The sequence below is a fragment of the Xenia sp. Carnegie-2017 genome, unplaced genomic scaffold (assembly GCF_021976095.1).
Source record: "Xenia sp. Carnegie-2017 unplaced genomic scaffold, XeniaSp_v1 HiC_scaffold_23, whole genome shotgun sequence".
Taxonomy (NCBI): domain Eukaryota; kingdom Metazoa; phylum Cnidaria; class Anthozoa; order Malacalcyonacea; family Xeniidae; genus Xenia; species Xenia sp. Carnegie-2017.
The window spans coordinates 7,905,198-7,919,817 of NW_025813486.1; the positions used below are offsets into that span (position 1 = coordinate 7,905,198).

Here is a 14,620-nt window from a genome sequence, read left to right on the forward strand (position 1 = left end):
CAAACAGCTCAGCTCCTTTACGACAAATTATTTCAACGTACGGCAGAATGGAAATAAATGCAATTCCGCCAGTTGGACTAAATTTGTTGATGCTCCCGAAGAGGATCATGATAAATTAGACCAATCTTGTGCAGTTATGGAACATGTAGGAACCAGAGCTTTGTTTGATAGTTTAATAACAAAGCTAAATGTACAACCGTGTTCGAAAAATGATGCATAAAGTGATATTGACGAGCTAAAACTGATGAAAGCTGTGGAGAAAACAGGAAAGGTGCCAATGTTAGAAAAGGTGCAAATAAGCACTGATAACACTAAAGCTGTTCACTATCCAATATAGACTCTTTTCCATCCCAAATTAGTCATCGATATAAATGCAACCGTTGTCCCTGCATCACTTGTTGGCTTGGTGCTGTGTACTCAGGACAAAATCCCATTGATAAAAATGGATCCTTGCCAACCAAACCAGTTAAACTTGCAGTTAAGGAAAACTATGTTTTGTAAGCGTTCTAGATATTGCTCCCAAAACGTTTTCATTCATAAGAATGGAAAAAGACAAAGATGGGTTGCGTATTCTTGTCCAGCGACAGTCTTTTCCGTATATCTTGCCTCTTATTTACTGACAGATCATCACATGATAAATTAGCTCGTAGTAATCAAGGAAAAGCGTTTGTTTCATCTGGGTTTTTTAACTGGAAGAAACAGCATAGCGTGGTAAATAACCACGAAATGTCAATTACTCATGCAAATGCAAAGCATGGGTTTTGATAGCTTACACAAACTACAAGTCATCATGAACAACATAAGCATTTGTGTTAGATAGTTGACCCTGATAGTTGAGCATTTGCTGTGTTGTGAATGAGCTTCTGGTACAACTGCTCAGCTACTACGTACGTGCATTATGGAAGCATTCCAATCCCGTGGAGTCACATTTGTTAAGCTAGTTTCTCATACTTATGATGGGACATAAAATATGAGTGGTTGCTACAATGGTCTTCAGGCAATTATTAGAGATGAAATCGGTAAACATGTAGTTTATACGCATTGCTACGCTCATACGCTCAACTTTGTCCTGTCTGATTCAGCTAGCTCAGCTATTGATGTGAGTTGTTTGTTCGATAATCTGGAGAAAGTGTACTCCCTGTTCAGCCAGTCTGAAAATGTCCATACTCTTTTTGAAACGATACAGAAAGATCAATAGCTTAAAGTCCCCTCGCTGAAACGCATCAACACAGTTCGCTGGAATTCGTATGAATTTAGTTTGAAAGTCTTCCTCCCGCGATATCATTGTGTCATCGAACTTCTCGAAAAAGTTGCCTTTGATAGTTCCTTTACAGCAGAACAGAGAGCTACTGTAAATGGCCTGCTTGCACAGTTTCAGTCTAGAGTAGGACTGCGCCAGAGATGAAAAGCATCAAAAAAGTCATCGTTTTATATTCTCGCATGCGTAATGATTGGTATTGCCATTATTTGCCAAGTAAGGACCAAATTCATTTCCTTATGACAATCCTGCGTCCATGTTCTCTATCATAAATCTTGTTATCAACTCGAGCTAAGTCAGATTAGCACTAGCCTCCCACCCCCTCTCGCCAGCAATTAAAGCAGTTTTCAAGGGCCGCACTGGAATAGTTCTCATTCATTTAAAAAACATTGTTTGTATGGAAGCTTTTTTATATTGGCAAAATTGTCCCTGTGTTGGTGTGGCTGGCAAAAATGGTTCCAAGCAAATCAAAGTGCGCCATTTCACCCGAAGTGAGGATTGCCACTTAATATTAACAGTTATTATAGGAGATTCATCATGATAATAAGAAGTAGTCAGACCCAGATCAGAATGATTCTTCACATGAAGCAAAAGACAAATTCAATAATTGTTTTATGTTTGTAAATGATGATCGTCCAGGTTAATAAAGTCCTGAGAAGGACTGTTTTTGATGTTGTTGACTGACGTTTCGACAACCTTTGTGGTAGTCATCTTCAGAGTCAAAGAAGATGAAGACGACTACCGCTAAGGTTGTCGAAACGTCATTCAAAATCAACAACAACAGTCCTTCTCAGGACTTTATTAACCTGGACGATCATCATTTACAAACATATAACGATACTCCCGGGTTCAAACCATTTACTTTAATAATTGTTTTGTTATACATTTACAGATGCTGAAGCTTTACAATGATTTGGTAAATTTTCCGTGCTTCGACATTAAATCATTCTTACGGTAAGCTTTTGTCTTTTTCCGGTAAATTCTGAATGAAAATTTTCTTAACTGACAGTTTACTTGTTTAATCACGTCTTGTTCTCATGAATTCGAGCAAAATTAGTTTTGAAAACGTTTCCTGATAAATCACTTGCAGAGCATTGTATTATTTCAACTTCAGGTACCATTTCTTTGAATTTATCACACATTGATTTTATTGGTTCCGTCGCAATGATTTTGAAATTTTGAACACTATGTTGTTTCAACACTTTGAGAACGGCTCTTTTAAATTTGCCAGTACCTGCACCAAGTTCAACAATGGTGAAAGGTTCAGGAGCAGAATGTTTCTTTAAAGCGCCTACTTTTTACAAAAGATATTTCACCGAATCCAGATTGTAATCTGGACGAGTCTTTTCGTACAAACTAGGGTTTCGGGATCAGACCATGACTTAGCAGCATCGTTAACATTTTCCATTTGAATGAAATGATCGTTAAAAATCATAATAACTTCAGTCTTAATACCGCAAAGTCCTAAGTCTCCTTCAACAGTGATGATGAAACTCCGGCCAACTGACGCAAAGGTCCACACGAATACCTTAAATCGCCAAAATACCAGGGGCCGGTTGCACGAAGCCTGGATAGCGTTATCCACTGGATAGAAAATTTTTCTCAACGTCCATAAAATATCTTATAGGAGAAAAGTATATGACTTGAACTGTGCAATCACTGAAATAAAGTCTGATATGGTCTGATACCAATGAGTGATACGTATGAAAGAAAGAGCACAAATCACGACGTTTATAGCCTGGAGTCTAGTTTTGATGTCACCGGTCATCATCAATGGTCACCGTATATATTTGAGGAGACTACAACTGATTGCCAATGAACACGTATTCAACTCAGAAAGCGTTTTCAGAAATATACAGTCTGAAAGCGTATTCAACAATTTCCGTATTCAGTCAACGGCCAGATTTGCCCTTTTTCTGGCGCTTTTCAACGCAATTACTTATATAGTTCGCCATCGTTCGTATATCCGACCATCACCGACGATTACGACGGACAGAAGAACGCGCATGCGCAGCGGCTACCCACAAGACCAATGCACAAACCCCCTGATCATATAGGTTTAAATATATCAAGCATACCTATGAAGAGATATACAAAATTTTTCAATATAGGCATGTTGGATGTTAATTTCACAATTTTTGTTGTAAATTAGTGGGACATCCTCTAATGTCGCGTGTACTCGTGCTGAGCGGAGGGGGAGACATACCTGATAAATCACTTGCAAAGCATTGCATTATTTCAACTTGACGTACCATTTGTTTTAATATATTACACATTAATTTTAGTAGTTTCAGCGCGATGGTTTGAAATTTTCCACACTATGTTGTTTCAACGCTTTTAGAACGGCTCTTGTAAATTTGCCAGTACCTGCACCAAATTCAGATTGTAATCTCGACGAGTCTTTTGGTACAAATTAGAGATTTCAGGATCAGACTATGCCCAGAATCATTTATATTCTCCAATCATTGTAAGCACATCGAAGTTGATGATTTAATAATGACATTTTTGTAGCAGTTAATATCTAACATGATTCGTCGATTTTAACGTGTGATTTGTGTCCCACCCTAAACTTTAGAAGTAAGCATCCAGGCGCGAAACTAGAACGCTAATTGGGGTATATATATTCATATATTCAGCTCTGCCCTACTGATTTCTTTTGTTCGTTTATATATACAAATTTAATATGCTGAAATGATTTTATGAATGTTGAAAATTGCAACTTTCAGGAATTTTTGCGAACATCTTAATCAGTATGTTAATGAGCTGTGACGTAGTTAATTGAGCACGTATAAACGACATTTTGTGTTTAATTGTGGTTAGCCACTGCGCATGTGCGTATTCCCATTTCATTCGCTCGATTGATTCTGAACGAAACTTTCCTTAGACAAAGCAAATATTTGTTTCAATTACAGTTCTAATAATATGCATGAAAAAGTTCCCAATTTTGATTGGTTAAGACCAGTGCAATATATCGTAAACAGCAGTGTAAAAATGTGAAACACAGTACAAAAATAGAGAAATACAGTGCAATTTAGTTTTGAAAACTGTGCTCCGGATAGGTTAGTCAGACAAAGAAGCGATCTAAGAGCCAATCATAATAAAACATTTTGAAGGCGGGAAAGTTAAAGTATTGTAAACAAAGCAATTACAACGGCTGGCGTGAGTTTTAAGTAGATTTTCTATGGCTGGCGAGTTTACAGTTCACTGTTTACAAAGTGTTTCTGCATGAAAATATGAACACTGCTAACAGTAGATACCTTGTACTAGCGGTGTGTTGCAAGCTACGGTGTTATGAACTGTAAGATTTGATGGAATTGAAAAATACAATCCAGTCGATATTGATAACTTGCCGGCTAAAATGTACGCACGCTGCTAAAAAAGTTAAAAATCAACAGGATTCAATTGAATTACAAGTATAGAGGGATATATATATATAATAGCTACTTACATAATATTAAATTACATGGTGGGATGAAAACGTGTTAGTAAATATTGGATAAGATGGTATAACGTGGGATAGGTAGAAACACGAAAGAAACAAAAAAACAAAACACAAACAATCATAAAATATACAGACATGAGGACGGACGAAATTAGATTAAAGCAACTGAAGGACAATGGAGTTTCCTTGGACGTTAAGAGATGGTTTCATTTTGTTGATTAGTCAAGACGAAACGTTACACTTTCAAAAAAATATTTTTTTATGCATTAAATGGCTCTTTTAAAAGCACTTTGCTGGGCTTTGATATTTATATTTAACGTTCGCTTTCCGCCCGGTATATCCCTGGTCACAATTCTGAAGAATTCAATTGAGAAATTGAATAAGCATATAGCTTCTCGTGCAAATGCTATTACCTATACAAATTAATCATTCAAGTTACTAAGCTTACTATATGATAGACTGCTAGGCAATAACTTGTTGTTATGAGCGCTCATTTGAGTGTCCACACGTTGTACAGAAAATCAAACAGAAATAATTTGCAAAAACCTTTTCCAGCAGATAATTTGAAAGAGATTTAATCGTACACACTTAAGATGAAAATAGAAACACGAAGAACAATTTTTGCGCTGAGTTATACAGCAAAAATTGTTTTAGTGTACAACTTAATTGCCATGAAAATGTTTTTACCATATTTGTATTGTCTTACAAAGAATTTAACATGTTAATGTTTGGAGAGATAATTAGATTACCCACCTTTTTTTTTGCTTGTTGCGATGATGAGTTTATCGCCCATCCTTTCCTTTCTTGAAGATACTTCATTTCAACTTATTTTTGAAAAATCAGCACAATGAACAAAATGTAGAGGAAATTCATAACTAAAACAAAATGTATTATTTTATAAGTTTCTTCACTCATAATAATACATTCAGCCACAAAGGGTTGCCTAAATCTTTCTGCTCTAAAATTCCCCTCAAACTTTTATCTCGACGAATCAATAATTTGAAGATTGAGCTCTTAATAATCAAGCGTGATGTAACGGAGAGATATCGCACCAAGTCTAGCGATTTATTTACCTACAGCATGTTATAGGAAAATTGATTAATTACTTGGGCTCTCAGTGTTCCACTCTCATGCAGTAATTCAAGAATCACTTCACCGAACTTCTTCTTTTTATTGTTTCAAATAGAATTACCACAATATCATCTAAATCTTATCTTCTCTTTATTTTTGTATCTGAAGCCCAAAATCTAAATAACGGACCAAGGGAACACGGTTCCTGCCTCCCCAATGAGCAAAGATAATGCACTTGCAAAAAGACGAAATTAGGGTAGACATTAGGAGGAAGGAATTACATAGTTCACTACCTACATTTTTTGTTTTCTAAGCCAAACAACAAGAAATAACGTCTATAGAGACTACAGTGGTTACTAAACTCATTTTGACATTTTGAGTTAAGTATTTACTTGCGAGTTAACATCTTTTGTTGTGATAATGAAGATATTTTCCCTAAATAAAGTATTAAAACAGTAGATCGTACAGTTTAAAACAGCATACATGGTCGAACTTTAGAACATTCACCAAGTGCGTAATGACAAAAGTAAAAGCTATGTCTAAATACAACGTACGGGCCTCTCAAAAAGGCGGGGCTGTAGCTTCAACCTTCTTAGCTTACTGAGTAATGCGCCACTGCATATAGAAGACTGTAATTTGTGTAGATATCACGGCAGTTATTCGATGCTTGAAGCGAACTTTAAAGCAAAAATATTAAACAAATTCTAGCCAAATTTTTATGGATAGTGTTAAGAATTTTCTATTTTTATGAAATATTTTTTTGAGCAAAATATTAATTCAGCGCCACCAGAATTCTTATGTGTGTTGTCTGACTGTTTTTATACAGTAAACAGTAGCGTAACTAAAATTATTACTTAAACATGGCTACTGCTAAAATGCCTAAATTCAATTTGAAAATTTCTTTGTGAGAAAAATTCACCTACTTTAAACAGGACAACTTTCAAAGGATATAATCGCAAGAAACCAGCATTTATGAAATAATAAAAAAAATTCTCAATTAGTAATACTTCAAACAGAATCTCGAGGCCGTCTACAACACGCATGGTATTGTCATGCGAAATTCATTCTTTTTGGTGACATGTCAAGAAAATGTTGAACCAAGTTTTCTATAATCCTTGTATTATGTCAGATAGCTAAACATAGACTTTGTAGCATTTCTTGTTTCATAAGCAATTGTTATGACATGGTTGCCTCGGGATCTTTTGTTATCACAGGGACGTTTACTGACATATTTCCCTCAATTATATAGCGATGAGGGATGTTTAGGGGCCGATTACATGGAGCAATTTCAGCAATTTTTTGTGATTATATCTAATTATATGGTCATTTTTAGTCCGGCCTTTTACGATTTTCGTCCGAGTCATGATCGCCAGTTATGCGCCAGTTGTCGTTAATTTTCACGCATACGTGAATATTTCCAGTTGAAGATTGCCCTGGATGAAACGATTACACGACAAACTCTTCAACCCGGGTTGGAATTGTTCTCATGTAATCGCATATGCTATATTTTGATAGGATATTATATCAGGCCCTTGCTGAAATTGCTCCATGTAATCCGCCCCTTTTAAATATCTCTCATCCATATATTTATAGGGACATTTAGACTAAATATACCTCATCATGTCCTCATCAGTAAAAAAACGATACGTCTTGTTTTCACATTTTATTTACGTTTGCATGTAGAAATTGCTTCAGCTTGCATTTTCCCTTTTCCATGGCTGAATCATGTTCAGTTCTACTGAATGAAAAATGTTCATAGCATGATGTCTTTGGAAAGTCCTTTAAAACCAAAATACTTCGAGGGCAAGTCTACCAAGTCAAAAGTCCTTTGCTCGACTGTTGCTAATTCTTTAAATATTTCGCCCTATAGTTCAAAATCGCCATGCAAACTTGCGTTATTACATTAAGGCTATCTCAGTGCCTAAAAATTTATGTCATTGAAATATGACAGAAATCGTCTTTCAGTCGCATCAGAAAATTTCTTGTCACTAACTTGCGAAAACCAGTGATGAACCATCAATAGCTTCAACAATAATAAACTACAATATGTTTTGCAAAGCAAATTCATATACATGCAGTTTCATTGAAGCAATTCAATAACAGAATTACATTTAAATAGCTTAATAAATTTCTTTATTTCATCACTGACCACAAAAACAATGCTCGCTTCAAACACCATCAATGTTTGTCATTATTCATATAAGTGTGCTCAAAAATTGATTAAATTATTGTCCAACGAAAGAGTTTAATGCATCGATTATTCCCTACGCAACCATGTTATCACAAAGCAAATGTATGTAAACGAATGCTTCAATGGAGATTAGTGATTAAATGTCTTCTTAAACCTCGAGAGTCCCTCTAATGAGAAATTCATCTCATATTTTTTTGTTCATCTTCTTTGTCTCTCATCTTCTTTTGTTTTTAATGCGTTTGGTGCATGTAAAACTCGACGTTTGAAACAGACTTAAACCTCCTCGGTTTGCTGAATATTTAATCACTGAAATGAAGCATTCGTTTACTTGTAATACTTCATTTAGTGGGAATATTTTCATTTACACAACGAAGCACGTTAACACGCAGTAAATACTTAAAGTGTCAACAAGAGTTTAGTAACCACTGTATTCACTGCAGACGTTAGTTTTTTTTTGTTTTGCGAAACTAGATGTGGTTTTGAGTAGGGATCTGTTGTAAAGTAGGTAGTCGACTACGTATTTCCTTCCCCCTAATTTCTACCCTGATTTCGATATTTTGCAAGGGCATTACATCCGTTTATTGAGGCGTGATCCCTCGCCAAAAAATTATACATTTTGTTTTAGTCATGAATATCTTTCACATTTTATTGATTGTGCTGATTTTTCAAAAATCAGTCAAAATGGAATATCTCCAAGAAACGAAAGGATGGACGATAAATTCACCATTGCAAAAAACTGGAAAAAAGGTGAATAATCTCTTTATTTCTTCAAACATGAACATGTTAAATAATCAGTAAAACGATAGAAAGATTGTGGACACACTTTCATGGTCATTGAGTTCTAAATCACATAATTTTAACAATATATTTTAGCGCTAAAATTCTTCGTAGTTCTAATATCATCTTAAGATGTGTGTGATTTATTATAATTTAACAGATAATTATAAATTAATTAACAAATTGAGTTCCATACCATGTTGACATATGATAACTATAAGTGTACCATTCTACAACATAGAAAATATTGCAGAAGTGTAACCATGCACTTGTAAACATAATAATGCATTAATAGAATAAACGTTCTCTGATTTTTGGATTTTTTAGCTTTTTCTTTAATTTTTTTTATTAATTAATGACAAGCTTTCATCCACCAACGACGCATGGGACTAACAACATGAAATTCATTCCGAGAATACTATTGTTGTTGATAAAGACAAATACCGTATTTAAAAAAAATTTAGAATCATGTCACATATCCTCGACGCCTCACAACAATTCCGTAATTTTGCCGAAACAATATAATCTTTTGCTTGATCAGTAACTCCCTACTTTATGCTAGTTCTTAATAATTTATTCATCACCTACAGAAATATAGTGTTAAATTTCATATCATACATATCACTTTATTCACAATTCATAATTATTATTTACCATGCAACCGTCAGTCGAAGGCTACAGTTTGTTGTGCGATTCTTTAAAGTCCACTCAACTGCAATGTAAATAAGTATGTTGTATTATCAAAATAGACTGTTAGTAAGCATTATCTTTCATAGTCATTTTGAAAATTTAATAGCAAACCCCTCTTCCGCCGCCCCTGCTGTTAATAACAAAATATGACTTGCATGCTTTTTTTTATCAAGAAGCAGGTACATTGATATTCTGTATGTTTGTTGGCCTAATTAACTTATTTCTACAAGCAGCACAATCTTTTCTTGTGCGTTTTTCTATTGTATTTAATTAGTAATAAAACACAAAATGTTCTTCATACGTGTTCAGTTATCTAAGTCACACAACTTCAACATACCGATAAAGAAGTTTCAAAAAAATTGCTGAAAGTCGTAATTCATAAAACATTCATAAAATCATTTATCTATTTCATTGACAATCCATTAGAATTCCAAAGTTGTATCATAATAATATTGATAGAGGTTGCAAATATTAAATTTTTACCAAAAATATTTACATTGGTCTAAATCATACACATTTATATGTTTGTATATGATCAAATTCATCGTCAAGGGCGTGGGTAGAAAAACTTGTGGATTCGCGAAAGATAAATGGTATTCTTGCAAAGAAGATGCAACTTGCTGTCCCTACGAAAGCGACGGGACTTTAGGCGGTTTTTTTGTTGCCCTTTTTACTTTGCAACTTGTTGTAATAACTTTAGGGTGCTGTCGTCGTGGACATTTGTGCAGATTTCAAGATGAATGTATTTATGTTGGTAACATGACCAATAACTCAATCAAATAAAAGTCCTTCTTGGTCAATTGATCGTTTCATGATTGAAATTTTCAGCTAAGTAGCAGAGCAAATACTTACTGAAAGACTGATTAACATAATTTAGAAAAGATTAGTGTCAAAATCTATATGAAGTTACAATATATTTCCTGTAATAAATAATTGGAAATGGTATAGCTAATAGATTGCATGAAAAAGTCATTAGCAGAAAAGTAATTGAAAACAACAAGGACTAATTGTTTATACGTAAAAATATAAGGGAATTTTTATCTTCCAAAGATTTTAAAAATGAAATCCAAATCGCTATAGTTTGTGCTACGCAATACTTTTTTTTGTCCATTTTACTAAATTTTTCGGACGAACCTATACTTAGCCTACTGAGTAATCTGCCACTGCTGAGCCGTAGCCTCTGTAGCCTTGAAGGACGTTTCATCATTACTGTTAGAAATGGTTCAAAGCTTCGAGGAATTTTGACGGTCGTTACTCTTTTCCAACTACCAAATGACATGACATCATTTCTTACGTCGGAACTTCACTTCAGTATATTTCCGGCAAACACTTAAAAATGTTTGTTGTTTCCAAAGACTCGGGTTAGGGTCAGGGTTAGGCTTTTTAAGTTTGATCGCATATAATTAACTTTTTACATTTTCTGAGTCTGCGGCACTTTTTTTTTCTAACAAGCGACAAAAAGTGTCATTTTAACTGCACATTTCTGAAAACAAATGAAAACCATGCTCAAAAGCCAGCGAAACATGAGCCAAAGACGAACTTTCCTGGACATGCTTGACCTCGATCAACAATACCACGTGTGTGCATCATGCCATCAAAACCACAAAATGATTGCTTTATAAAATGATTTCAAGACGTAATTTCCACTACTAGGGATAAAATGGAAATGTATGGAGGTTTTTAATAAATGGACCCTCGTGTCACTTTAATCCAATGGTATTAAAGAGCAATTCACTTTTTTTCAAAACTTTTGAAAGCAGTGAATTTTCATCACATAATCAAAAAAATATTTCCCATCATACTTCGTGTTCGCATTTGTTGTCAATATTTCTTCGATGGCTTCGAGTATTCTCATTTTTTCATCTTGATTTGAAGCAGAAACAACACTCTTTGTTTTGTATCTCTCCATAAGGTCTTTTCTGTCGAGCTCTTGAAAACACATAAATGCAGAAACATCAGATGCTACCTCACAAAACCCAACATTGAGCAAAGGAGTAAGGATTTTTTCATCGTAAGTATTAATTTGTCCGACCGCCGTATATTTGGGATCGAGCATTTCTTCAATACTTCTGATCCATGGAACGGATCGATCAGGATAATAAAATATGAGACCCAAAGTTCCAAGTGGCTTCAAAATTCGGTGGATTTCCTTGATTGCTTTTTCTTCAGAGTAAAACCAATGGAAGCATTGAGCTGCTAATACTGTATCTATCATGTGATCAGGAAAATCTATGGGGTTGTAGAAAGTTGAAATGTCAGAATGATGAAGAGAAAGACATACACCAGCCGTCAATTTATATCCAACAAAAAGGCATCACTTATAAAGTTTCAAACAGATCAAACGCAAATCGATCACAAACTAAGATCGCGAGCGAAAGGGGGGAGCGCACATTAAAAGCTCAACTGGAAGTTTCAATTATAGGCGGTCGTGATTCTAGTGAAGTTTTGCTCTCTTTATTAACTTGCGCACAGTGGATGCTTGTCAGTTGTGTTAGCTATATTTTGTATTTCATAATTATGCGAGTGTATGTTAAAATCACACTTTGATTCGCTTATATTTATATGTCATAAACGAGTTAGTGAAAGAAGACTTTATTTAACAAGAGGATACACGTGCGAGTAAACTGTAAAAACTAAAAACACTGAGAAATTTGTGGCACTCACTATGCTAAAGTTCTAGCATTGATAGAAGAAAAATTTTCACGTACATTTACGATGCGAACAAAATCATATGATAAAATAATTAAAATTTTTGCAGCTTTCTTGAAAAGCAATTTCGTGCTATGTAAAAACAATGCCAACAATTCCTTTTCACGTACTTGCATGACAACCTTACGCATTCCATTGTTTTATGGTCGTGACTGCTTTCACGCATGCACGTTAAAACTTTCTCAGGGTGGGGGTGGGGTGGGGTGTAGGGTGTGTGGAGTGAGAATGACAAAAAGTCTAGTGTTATGATACATATACACTGAATGGTCTAAACTCGGTGTTTTAGATGTTGATTGTCCAAGTTAGTAGTCTTGAGAATGAACTGTTGGTGTTCATGTTGACTGACGTTTCAACAATAATCTCGTTGTCATTTTCAGAGTCAAGTGAACCAGACCTCTACTAACGAAAACCAACTGTATACGGACACCTCATGTTGCATTGACGTCATCTAGCAAATACTTGTTTCACAATTCACATGTTTCCTTAACTCTTTATTATTTTGTAAAATCAAAATGTCTTACTCGCGGAAAGGGGGGGGGGGGCGAAAATCCGTCGGTGGGAGGCAGAATAAGGGCCTGGGTGGCAGGGCAAACACCAGTTAAAAATGGCCCTGGTCTCAAGATAGAAAGGTTGAAATCAACTTTGTCCAATTTCATGTGACAAACATAAAACTTCCAATAATATTAAAATACCACAATTCTTGAGCTCTGATTAAAAGAACAATTTAGTGTAGCCATTTTCACCATATATAATATTCAAGTCACTTCAACATTAAATGGGATTCATGTTTGTTGTATAAGCCCAAGATTAGCCTAGATGCTGTCTTCTTTAACTTAAAATGTAGTTCAAATTTCTATGCCTTATAAAACCAAATGTTATAATTTGCCAGATCAAAACAAGACTGTTGATAGAATTGATAGCAAAATACAACATTTCCATATCCTATGATGCTCAGGGAGAATCAATATTTGTCACCACTATCACAATGAATAAAATCTTTCTTATGCTGGCTTTATCAACATACGTACTGATAATGGTACACAATAATAAAATTGCATTTTAAGTTTTAAGTACGTAGAGAAGTTGGGAAGTCATTACTGAAATGCTCATGTTCAATATGTTTAAAACTGTAAGTTGACTACAGTCTACATTAGGCCAATCATACTTGGGATGTACAATCAAATATGTTGTTAGTAGATGTACAATCAAATATGTTGTTCGTAGATGTACAATCAAATATGTTGTTAGTAGATGTACAATCAAATATGTTGTTCGTAGATGTACAATCAAATATGCCATTACATTTAAAGTGTATAAACATCAAGAATGGTGCTGCATTCAACATACTAACCTTAACAAAAAGTTTCACTTTACATGACTCAAGAGCAAAGAAAACCTAATTTTCCTTAGGCAGTCATATTGAAATTTTAACATTGGTAATTACCTAATATGAATGGATTTTTTGATTAAAACACTGTGACAATAGGAATAAAAACGCCCAACAAAAAATAGATTTACTATTTCTGTTATGGGACTTTGTTGTACTTTGAAGCAATAAAAAATCCTGATCATATATACAGAACATTGTTGAAACTTGTGCAGGGGGTAGGGGCACACATACCTGATAAATCACTTGCAGAGCATTGTATTATTTCAACTTCAGGTACCATTTCTTTGAATATATCACACATTGATTTTAGTGGTTCCGTCGCGATGATTTTGAAATTTTGAACACTATGTTGTTTTAACACTTTGAGAACGGCTCTTGTAAATTTGCCAGTACCTGCACCAAGTTCAACAATGGTAAAGGGTTCAAGACCAGAATATTGCTTTAAAGCGCCTACTTTTTCCAAAAGATATTTCACCGAATCCAGATTGTAATCTGGACGAGTCTTTTCGTACAAACTAGAGATCTTGGGATGAGACCATGCCTTAGAAGCATCATTCACATTCTGCAACCATTTTAAGTACATTGAAGTTGATGATTTAACTTGTCGAAAGTTCACTCGTCTGACAACGCATCTCGGGTGTGGGCCGTCAGAAACGCATCTTAGTAGCTTTAAATGAAGCATTTTGCCACCACATTACATTTTGGTTGCAGTAACATGATTCTTTTCGTGGTCCGTGTCTTACCTCTAGGAAGTAGTCACACTTGTATACTTCCTCACACTAGTGTAATACATGAAGTATCTCCTTTACGATAAACAACTACTGATTCATTTTGGAAACTTTTACGATATATAAGGTGTTTTTCATATTTTTAGTATTTTGAACACTGGGCTAAAATCTTTTTGGTACATCTAATACAATAAGATATTGATTAACAATAAGCCTATGTTCGATTTTTTATTGGCTACATTAAATTTGCAATGTGATCGGTTGTCGTTAAATGACGACATCACCTACCAATCAAGCGGGTTATCAGTTATTCCGCGCGAATACCTGTGGCAATCACCTTTTGTGGCACAACACAACGGAAAAA

The 14,620-nt window shown here is 34.8% G+C and overlaps 1 protein-coding gene across 1 annotated transcript; it reads right to left on the reverse strand.

Annotated features, from left to right (window-relative positions):
• Positions 1–10,326: 10,326 nt before the first annotated feature.
• Positions 10,327–14,296, reverse strand: LOC124449518 (uncharacterized methyltransferase C25B8.09-like). The gene is made up of 2 exons (XM_047000463.1): positions 13,760–14,296; positions 10,327–11,658 (listed from the first exon to the last, which is right to left on the reverse strand). Exons 1-2 carry the CDS (start codon positions 14,208–14,210, stop codon positions 11,171–11,173), a joined length of 939 nt encoding a protein of 312 aa, XP_046856419.1. The 5' UTR covers positions 14,211–14,296; the 3' UTR covers positions 10,327–11,170.
• Between the last annotated feature and the right edge of the window lie 324 nt (positions 14,297–14,620).